Consider the following 10673-nt stretch of genomic DNA (forward strand, 5'->3'; position numbering starts at 1 on the left):
TTCTTATTTGACGCGATATTAAAGACGTCTATGGGGGTTCAGAACGGGGGTGGAAAACCGCGAACTAGGTAGGATGTGTAAATTACGTCAGACTTCGTGCTCTATACAGTTGCTCTCAAAGTAGGGTCCAGGCCCTGGACACAAAGTCCAAATTCAAAACTTGTAAGGTATATTTTACCACATTGTGCTCCATATATGCCTGCAGTGTCGCACCAGATTTACAACTAAAAACGGGTCATGATACAATGGCGGTGTTAACCTGGAGATCCATTCTCTTTAGCAAGGACACCGACATAATATGGCGTATGAAAAGAGCAAGGTTACTCCTTATATGCTTGTAGAGCACCTTTCCTTTACGTGCACAGCACTTGCCTACCTGTCTATACACACAGGCCTGTCTGCTGCACTCACATCTTGGACACACCCCAACACAGATAGCAGCACCTTATTACGCTCCACGACTTGTGCCATACAATGTCTAAATAGGCTCTATGCACAGCAGCCATATTATCACTTCCTTCACAGGTGTTATACCAGTGATACTAATGAAGGCTCTGTTCCATTTAGTGTAGCACAGTAGTTCTCAGATTTTTGAATTTCAGATTTCCACGACCCCCATAAATCTGAGAGTGTACAAATGGAAGGTTCCATTTGTACACTCTCAGAGTAACACACCCGTAAAGGGCCATTTGGGAGTGTTTCCAGTGAGCCAACATGCACAATATCAGCACCCTGACTCCGTCTGAACAGAATGGAACAGAGCCTTCATTAGTGTCATTGGTAACACCTGTGAATGTCTTCATAATATGGCTGCTGTGAATAGAGCCTATTGGCCCCTGTGTCACTGTGTCCTAAAAGAATCATGGGAAAGTGCTAACAGTCAAAACAGCACATTTAGTGTACATTATTGTATGTTAAGCCCTGCCCTTACGTCTGCCTCTGCCCAGATGGGTGTCGTTCAAGATTACGTAGTGGCATAAGGTGACACAAGGGATGGAGTAGCGCTGTGTATAAAATGTAGCAACTGGACAAAGGATTTGGGAAAGGGGTTAGACAGAGGAGGACAGTCATGAGGGCTTCTCTACACATACACCTGCTTTCATACCTGTACTTGACCTTGATATTGTTCTCCTCATTCTCTGCTTTGTCTTCCTCACCTTCCTCTTCTTGTGAGTTACAGACACCGTTTAATCTCAGTAGAATGTACCAGGCCGGGGACTTTATTCTGGGCGGCTTGTTTCCGATCCACTACTACTCTGTCTTCCCTGAGTTGTCTTTCACCTCCAAGCAACAGGAGTTAACTTGCTATGGGTGAGTATCACAAATAAAATGTCATGCAAGAGAACAGGGAACTTGTTTTGATACATAGTATAGGATTAGTTGATATTGAAATTGATATCTACAAGGACAAATATTCAAAGGTGCAGTGATGTTTTTGTGTCAGTTTTCACGTCGAAGGGTTCAGACGGGCCCTGGCCATGGCATTAGCCATTAGTGAGATCAACAGAAACCCCAGCATACTACCCAATGTGACTCTGGGATACAGCCTCCTCGATAACTGTATCACACTTGGAGTTGCGGTCCGTGCAGCATTGTCATTGATCAGTGGGAGAGAGAAGCAGTTTAATTTGGATGAGAGCTGTGTTGGGTCCCCTCCAGTGCTCGGAATCGTGGGCGATTCTGTCTCAACCCATTCTATTTCCATCTCTAGTATAATAGGTTTGTACAGAGTGCCCCTGGTAAGTTTCCTACTTGAATCCCCTTTTTGTTTTTTTGGTTATTTGCAATTGGTTACTAATATGTCCAAATCTAAAACATTATAAACAATGTATAGTCTTTTCAACATCATTTTACTTGCAGGCAGAGCATTTGAGCAGAGAGGGCAAATTTGAATTTGAATTTAGCTTGAAGCAGGTTTTCAGAAGTTAAGAACCAATCTGAATCTGTGTTAGAGGTCTGATTCATTACGGACCCAAGAGTATAATTCCTACAGCCCCGATATTCATACAGTGATATTCAGAATTGTATTAGAACTTTAGAACTTTGCACTCACTGTCATACACATAATAAGGATACAACGTAATAATACAAAATACATTGCAACATGTCTTGTCTCCCCAATCTCGCAAGGTACCGCATGTGATTCCGAATGTATTTCATGTCATCCACATTTTTCTGTAATCTGCCGACGTGTGATTGCTAATTCCTTGTGTCAGTGATGTTTTTGTCGTCAGTAAAATCAAAGGTAAAATGGAAGTGTCAGCTTCTGCTCTATAGCAAGTCAATTCAAGTGCTTACGGGAGAGAGAAAGAGAGAGAGAGGGAGAGAGAGAGGGGGTTAGGGTTGGGGGGGGCGGGGGGTTGAAAGAGAGATCTCACTACATCGACCTGCCGTAAATAAACAAGCAGAAGATACCTTTAAATAATTGTGGAAATATCGTTGCTGTGTTTAAATGCTGTTTACGCATTTCCATAATCTAGTAGGGCTGTATCTTTAACTGTACTGTACCTAGATATTTATTTTTGTTTTTATTTCACACTTGCTTTGGCAATGTCAATGTACAATGCAGAGAAAGCCCCTTTGACTCTGCAGGATTCGCAGTTATTGCCTAACTTGAAGCCAATGTCCACGTCTTTTACACAGCCCAGGAATGCATTAGGGGTTCAAATGTGGATGGTGTGCATTTTGCGACAGTGTTGCTGTCCATGGTGCTGAACCCATTAAGACCGGGAAGGCCTTTGAGCTAAAAAAGCATTATTTTATACTTTGGCTATTCAAAAATAGCAGATCTACAAGCTCATAGTGCGTCACTTTGTGCCGCGCTACGAGCTTGTAGATCTCTGCAGGATTCGCAGTTATTGCCTATCTTGAAGCCAATGTCCACGTCTTTTACACAGCCCAGGAATGCATTAGGGGTTCAAATGTGGATGGTGTGCATTTTGCGACAGTGTTGCTGTCCATGGTGCTGAACCCATTAAGACCGGGAAGGCCTTTGAGCTAAAAAAGCATTATTTTATACTTTGGCTATTCAAAAATAGCAGATCTACAAGCTCATAGTGCGTCACTTTGTGCCGCGCTACGAGCTTGTAGATCTGCTATTTTTGAAAAATCACAAACATTTATGAAAATCTATAAATTTATATTCTTTTAAAGCGAACACATTAAACTAAATTGTTTGCTTTTGGGGGTCCCTGGAACAACATATATTGAGATGGGGTCGGCGGATAAATACATATAATTTTGGCTGGTCCTTGACATGAAAAAGTTTGAGCACCTCTGATATTGCAACATACTGTACGTTTTTCAGAAAACTGTTAGGATTTAGGAGACATTTGCAGAATCGGGTCCTAAGGAGTATTCTATATAGGGTTTGGGGGGTGGTGAGCGTCGGAGAAATTAAAAAACAAATGTTTTATGCCTTTTTTCAGGTAAGTTACTACTCCACCTGCTCCTGTCTGAGTGATCGGAGTCAGTTCCCATCCTTCTTTAGAACTGTCCCAAGTGATGCCTACCAGGTGAATATATAGTTGTTATAAAGCAGTACATGTTCTATACACCCCCCCCCCCCCATTTTTTTGACTGTACATTATTATTATTGTTCATCAATAATAATGTTGTTGTTGTAAATTATTGTCCAATGACAAAAACTAAATCCATCCATCCATCCATCCAATCCAATCCATGCAGGTGCGAGCTATGGTCCTGATTATGAAGCGGTTTGGGTGGACCTGGGCAGGACTGCTGATAGCTGATGATGACTATGGCCGATACGCTGCCAGATCCTTCCAGACGGACCTGGCCCAGTCCGGTTTGGGTTGTCTGGCTTATCTGGAGGTTCTGCCCTTTGACCATGACCCAACTGAACTCCAGAGGATTGTCACTGTGATGAAGAAATCCACAGCTCGTGTGGTCATTGGATTTGTATATGGCATCCATATGCAGGCTCTCATGGAGGAGGTTGGAGGTTTTCTTTATTTGATTTTTTTACTCTCTTTAGATAATTTGATCCACAGATGAAGGGTGGGTGTAAACATCACCGGGATTGGTCGACCACCTCCGGATATTGTAGTAACAGCCGGTAATTCAAACAATGAGTTTGGTTTGTATGTTTTTTGCCCCTCAGGAGAACAACTCAGGAGTAACCTCAGTTACTTGTGTTTTCAGACATATATAAGAATATATTATTATATAAGATTATATAAGAAAGAATGAATGAATAAAGAAAGAAAGAAAGAAAGAAAGAAAGGGGAGGGGATTGTCATTTTACCTTTGTTTGTGGTCCAAATGATCTAGAAGGCCCAGGTAAAAAAAGGCATATTAAAGTGAAGAAATCCTTCCATAAAAACAATATATGTTGCAGTTTAATTGCAAGCATATTTTTATGAACGCTATCTATCTATCTATCTATCTATCTATCTATCTCACACACACACACACACACACACACACACACACACACACACACACACACACACACACACACACACACACACACACACACACACACACACACACACACACACACACACACAATCGACAGGTGGTAAAGCAGGACGCTTCAGGTCTGCAATGGATAGCCAGTGAGCCCTGGACGACAGATACGATACTCATGACTCCTCAGTTCATGCCGTACCTGAGAGGCGCCCTCGGAACTGCCGTCCGCCGTGGAGAGATACCAGGCCTCAGGGAATTCATGTTGAAAATACAACCTGACAATGAAGAAAATGGCATAGTGAGTCTTCTGTTTCGTTCATTGAAGCTGTCATTTCAAAGCGACGTCAGTTTTGTCAATATTCTCAAGGTATTACATGTATTTAGGGCTGTGCATCCCTCCCTTATAAGACGATCCGATACACATCTAGATACATGGGGCTCAGAATCAGAATCAGAATCAGAATTGATATTATATTTATAGAATCAGGTCGTCAGACTGCTGAACCAACAGTGTGTTTAAATGCACTGTCAGTACACACTGTGTACTACACAGTAAACACTATTTTCAGTAGAAAGAAACAGTGTGCTGTTTCCAATTCAGGACATATCCTACTGTTGGTAGCCAATGACAGTAAACAGTGTAGTACCAGTAGTCACAGAATACTACTTCTACAAGCTAAATATGGGCCACAATATGTCAGCTTGTAGATGTGTTCTTAGGCTCTAGCAATGTAGCCTACTGTATAATTAATGTGTTGAGAGTGAATGAGAGTGTGTTTGTCAAGGGGTTACCTTGTGCAGGGCTGCAAGTTCGGCAAAACAAGGGATTGAATATCCTCTGTGTCACTCTTGTTTCATTTCATTCTATACTTTGATATACACCTCTGGCATTTGAAATTCATTCCCCCAATACCCTCAACTACAAAACAGGCTTTTAGAGGCTGTGATTACAGTAGATCTCGCCAAGTTGTGGCTGGAAAAAGTGTTTAATCTCCATGTTCTTGCTTGTTGTAATAGTATCCATTGAATAATCATCACCCGCATAGATTTTACCATGTTGTTTTACTGCCGCTGTATTTAATAATTGCTTTATAGAAATGAACAAGTGGCCAAACTTGTATCCAGTTTTCCCTCCTTCTTATGAAACCCAATCATCTTCAAACTTTATATTATAGTTTTGATGGTGCACTGTAGTATCACCTTTGTTTACCTTGCAGCTCTATAAAAAGAAAAAAGAGCACAAGTTTTCCACAGCATTGATTTTACTATTTGAAGATCCGTAGTCCTAATAAAAATAGCAAAATCAAGAGGAAGTTGACATTTTCATATATTAAAAAACTGTACTGGGTTTTGTGATGTTCTATATCTATATTGTCTGAATCGGCTTCGTTTGTGTTCGTTTACGGGCTAAAAGAGTGACAGCTGTTTCACCGTAAAATTCAGTCAATGAGGAACATATTTTGAATGATCAATTTCTAATCAAGGGAGCAATTATTTTTGATTTCGTGTCCACCTTTGGAGTTACATCATGGCAAGGTAACTACACAACCCAAACCTCTAGCCCTTTAACCTAATGTGTGCTTAACTCTTCATCATGTTTCTTCAGGTGAGGCAATTTTGGGAGCAAACCTTTCGGTGTAAATTTGCACCCCTTCCGTCAGAGTGGGTGGATACTGGTGGGAGGGTGTGTACTGGACAAGAGGACCTGGCAACAGCAGAAACTACACTTTTGGATGTGTCTGACCTCAGGGTAGAGTGTTATGCGTACAAGGGTGTGTATGCTCTGGCCCATGCCCTCCATGACATGTTGCAATGTGTGCCAGGAAAAGGGCCTTTCACTGGGCACAGCTGTGCCAGTTTGCAGACAATACAGCCATGGCAGGTGTGATATGAATTCACAGTTTACCTGTTAATGTTTCTAGTTGGATTCTAATTAAGGCATAGTTTGTAAGTATGACATTGGTAAAAAAAAAATCACAAAGAATTGCCAAAGAAGGATGAAAGAAGTTTTATACGTTTTCTTATAGTGAGTTATTGTAATAGCCTACTAATTGCCTGGCAGTAAATATTTATCAGTGTTTGGAGCAGTACAGAAGCCTTTTGAGGATATATCGAGGTATAGATGCAAGCTGGGACAAAGAAGGACATGTTTTCCAGTTTTTTTTTTCTAACGGCCAGATATTGAAAGCCCAAATAAAGTGACTAATCGTTTATACCAAAATTCCATTCATAAACAAGACATTTGTCAGTCATTACAGTTTTCCGTGTTGAGCACCTTTTCTTGCAATATAAAACAAAGAATCTGCTTCGCAGTGCCGCCCAGTGTGTGCATGCGTGTCTTTTTAAGTGGCACGCGTGTGAGTGCCGCACTGTGCCGTCGTGCTGGTGTTGTAATTATTCGCAGGTGTTCATGCTACATGGAGACATGCAGAAAGATGCACATTGATTGATAAACACACACACACACACACACACACACACACACACACACACACACAAACACACACACACACACACACAGACACACACACACACACACACACACACACACACACACACACACACACACACACACACACACACTACACACACGTCACTTGTTGGAGCGGCTGGCACTGACTAAAAATTGCTAAATTACCTTTCCATGACTCTAATAAATAAATAAGAAATGCCACAGGCCCATGCGTGGAATGCAGTCAGTTTTAATCGAGCGGCGACGGTTTGAGGGTGGGTAGGTTCAGGTGGGAGAGTGGAGAGAGAAATGCATAATAAGGTTATGAGGTGGGGATCTGACATGAATAAAGTATAACAGAGAGATTAGAGGTAGAACAGGTCCAATGCTTTACCAGCTTTACGAGTAGAAGGAGAAGGAGAGGTCAAATGAAGATAGAAGAGGTGAAACAGGAAGATCTTCTTCTCTGCGGGTAGGTTGAAGTCACCCAGTAGAATGAAAGGGGTGGTCTTCCAGGAAGTCCCCAAGTGGACCTGGGGGACGATAGAGCACAATGATGGAGAGAGGGACAGGTCGTGCAATTGAGATAGCATTGAATTAAAATGTGAAAGGAGCGAGAGAGATGAGAGAGATTAGAAACACATACATTTGGGGTGCCCGCTGGCCTAGCGGTCCAGGCGCATACCACATACAGTAGGCTGGTAATCCAGCTTGACAGAGTGTCGCAGGTTTGACTCCTTTCCCATCAATAAAGGCAGAAAAATCCCCAAAACGTATCTTTAAAAGAAACACAGAAATTCCACTTGGGAGATATGAGTAAACCAGTACCACTGCCTCGGCCTGAAAGTGCAGCAGGGCTAGCAGTGTTAGAAAGTGCAGCAGGGGTAGCAGTGTTACCTGGGGTGATCCAGGTCTCAGTGAGAGCACAGAAATTGCAGAGACTGGAGGGAGGCCTGGACTGAAATAAATTCAGCCTTCTGGGTTGCAGTTTCAGAGACCTCCTTCCACAAGGATGTGGTGACCGGGTGACCTATAGCTGGAGAGGTGAGTTACGAGGGGTTTCTGTGGCGAGAAAATTTGCGCCTAGGGCTTGGAGAAGAGGAGAGACAGATTCTGTTATAAGCAGAACCAATCAACGAATCAGACAGAATAGATTAGTCTAAGAAAGAAGACAGCAAAAAAAGAGAATCAGGGCATAAACAACAGCAAAACTTGGCAGCGATTAGTGAATAAAGTCATTGTAACAATTGTGCAATATACCGTTTTTTTGTTGTTGTTGTTTTAGTCTCTTGTTCATCATAATTCTGCTCATCACCATTTCTAGCTTATGTATTACCTGGAAAAGATCAACTTCACCACATCATTGGGTGATTATGTATCATTTGATGAAAATGGCGATCCTTTACCAAGCTATGATGTCATGAACTGGGTGTGGTTCCCTGATGGAAGTGCAGAGATTAACACTGTAGGTGTGTACAAGAAGTCAGCTTCTGGAGACGAAGAACTCATTCTCGATGAAGACAGAATATTTTGGGACTTTGAAGTCAAAAAGGTCACTTCAGCTTCCTAACATAACTACTGTAATGTCAAGCTCATGATGTGAATGTAATATAGCTTAGACTGAATGAGATCATTGTTTTTTTCCACTATAGCCTCCTCGGTCAGTGTGCAGTGAGAGCTGTCTCCCTGGAACCCGTGTGGCCAGAAGGAAAGGGCAACCTGTCTGCTGCTTTGACTGCATTGCTTGTTCTGAGGGAGAGATCAGCAATGAGACTGGTAGGTTTACATGATGTAGCTATGTATAGTAGGTTATTGATACTGTACTTGTATGTCCCTTTAATCTTGCCCTCTTTGTCAGACTCTACGAAGTGCACCAGTTGTCCAGAGGACTTCTGGTCCAGTCCCCAGCGTGACCACTGTGTCCCTAAGAGCGTGGAGTTCCTCTCCTTCCAAGAGGCCCTGGGTATCTCTTTGACATTCATCTCATTGTTAGGAACTCTCATCTGTGCCATTACCCTGGGAATCTTCATCTCTCATCGAAGCACACCCATGGTACGCGCCAACAATTCAGAACTGAGTTACCTTCTCTTGCTGTCACTCAAACTATGTTTTTTGTGCTCACTTCTGTTCATTGGCCGTCCCATGCTCTGGACTTGTCAGCTGAGGCATGCAGCATTTGGGATCAGCTTTGTGTTGTGTGTCTCGTGTATCCTGGTAAAGACTATGGTGGTGTTGGCTGTGTTCAAGGCCTCCAAACCTGGGGGTGGAGACATTCTGAAGTGGTTCGGTGCCATGCAGCAGAGAGGAACAGTTCTGGCTCTTACTGTCATCCAGGCAATAATCTGCATAGCCTGGCTTGTGTCTGCCTCACCAACTCCTCAGAAAAACACACAATACCATAGTGATAAGATAGTCTATGAGTGTGATGTTGGATCAACAGTTGGTTTTGCAGTGTTGTTAGGTTATATTGGTTTACTGGCACTCCTCAGCTTCCTCCTAGCATTCATGGCAAGGAATCTTCCAGATAACTTCAATGAAGCCAAGTTAATCACTTTCAGCATGTTGATCTTCTGTGCCGTGTGGATAGCCTTCATCCCAGCATATATCAGCTCCCCAGGCAAATATGCTGATGTAGTGGAGATATTTGCTATTTTAGCATCTAGTTTCGGCATTTTGGTGGCACTGTTTGGACCAAAGTGTTATATAATCCTTTTGAAACCTGAGAAAAACACAAAGAAGTCCATCATGGGTCGAGGTGCCAACAAAACATAGTTATATCAATTCTACATAATCAAACATGCACCAGAACATGAGAAAGAGGACAAAAGTTGACTCTTAAGTGAGTGACCTCTTGTAAAGCTGGCGTCCATGTTTGGTTCAGGACCACATTGAGGCATATTAAACAAATGCCATAAGTTCTTAAAGGTTATGTCAATTGCTCCCTGACTCCCTGTGTTTCTAGTTTTTATGAATTATAGCCTATCTGTGGGTCAAGTCAGCTACCTCCGGGGCTTTTTAAAAAGATATCCAACAGACTCTGTGAAGGGAACTACAGTCATGCACAGAGCCTATTGGGCATAAAATTATACAAATGCTAAAAATGCCTAAACTCATGACTACAACAAAATATGTTTGGGTTAACATTTTCCCTGTTGACCCCATGGGCCAACATGGCAAGTGTAATCAAATACTAGCTTATTTTCATGAAATGTCAAGCATGGCCAATGAGCTGCGGCCATATTGTCATGTGAATACTATGAACATCAATACAGAAGGACAAGAACAGACATTTAAGAACCAATTTAACAAGTATACTTCTACAAATGATCATACAATAAAATGTGAAGATTGATGATATGAAATGAATTATGTTATGAAAACAAAATAATGTAACGAATAAAGGAAATAATGATCTAACATTGAATGATAACAATGAATGAATTCAATACTTACAATTTATGTCTTTAGTAGAGGTTTAATATAGTGACTTACAAAGTCCAATATCACAGTAAACAACATGGACTCTAGCCAAACAACAACAGAGTAAGGAGTAGGACAAGGAAATAAAAACAATATATAAAAGGCAAACTGCTCAAGAATGCTTCTGAGATATTTATGTGAGCAAATGTACAGGTCAAATAGTCTATTGCGCAAATTATTCATGTTCTCCCCGTGTCTCCTAGGGTAGGTACCCTCACAAAAAACATGCAATAATCCTGGTCTCTATACTGCCTCCCTTTGGTCAGCCGGGGCGCCTGATGGAGGAGAAAGGAACTGGTTGGAATAA

The 10673-nt window shown here is 41.9% G+C and overlaps 1 protein-coding gene across 1 annotated transcript; it reads left to right on the forward strand.

Annotated features, from left to right (window-relative positions):
- Nucleotides 1-1201: 1201 nt before the first annotated feature.
- Nucleotides 1202-9658, forward strand: LOC311037986 (extracellular calcium-sensing receptor-like; the record flags this gene model as incomplete). Its single annotated transcript, XM_084047281.1, has 9 exons — nt 1202-1311; nt 1445-1739; nt 3429-3515; nt 3688-3957; nt 4541-4732; nt 6041-6316; nt 8211-8438; nt 8539-8662; nt 8745-9658. 9 exons carry the CDS (start codon nt 1202-1204, stop codon nt 9656-9658), a joined length of 2496 nt encoding a protein of 831 aa, XP_083903407.1.
- Between the last annotated feature and the right edge of the window lie 1015 nt (nt 9659-10673).

This window comes from Gymnoscopelus microlampas (genome assembly GCF_963454915.1).
Source record: "Gymnoscopelus microlampas genome assembly, chromosome: 21".
NCBI classification, from domain to species: Eukaryota; Metazoa; Chordata; class Actinopteri; order Myctophiformes; family Myctophidae; genus Gymnoscopelus; species Gymnoscopelus microlampas.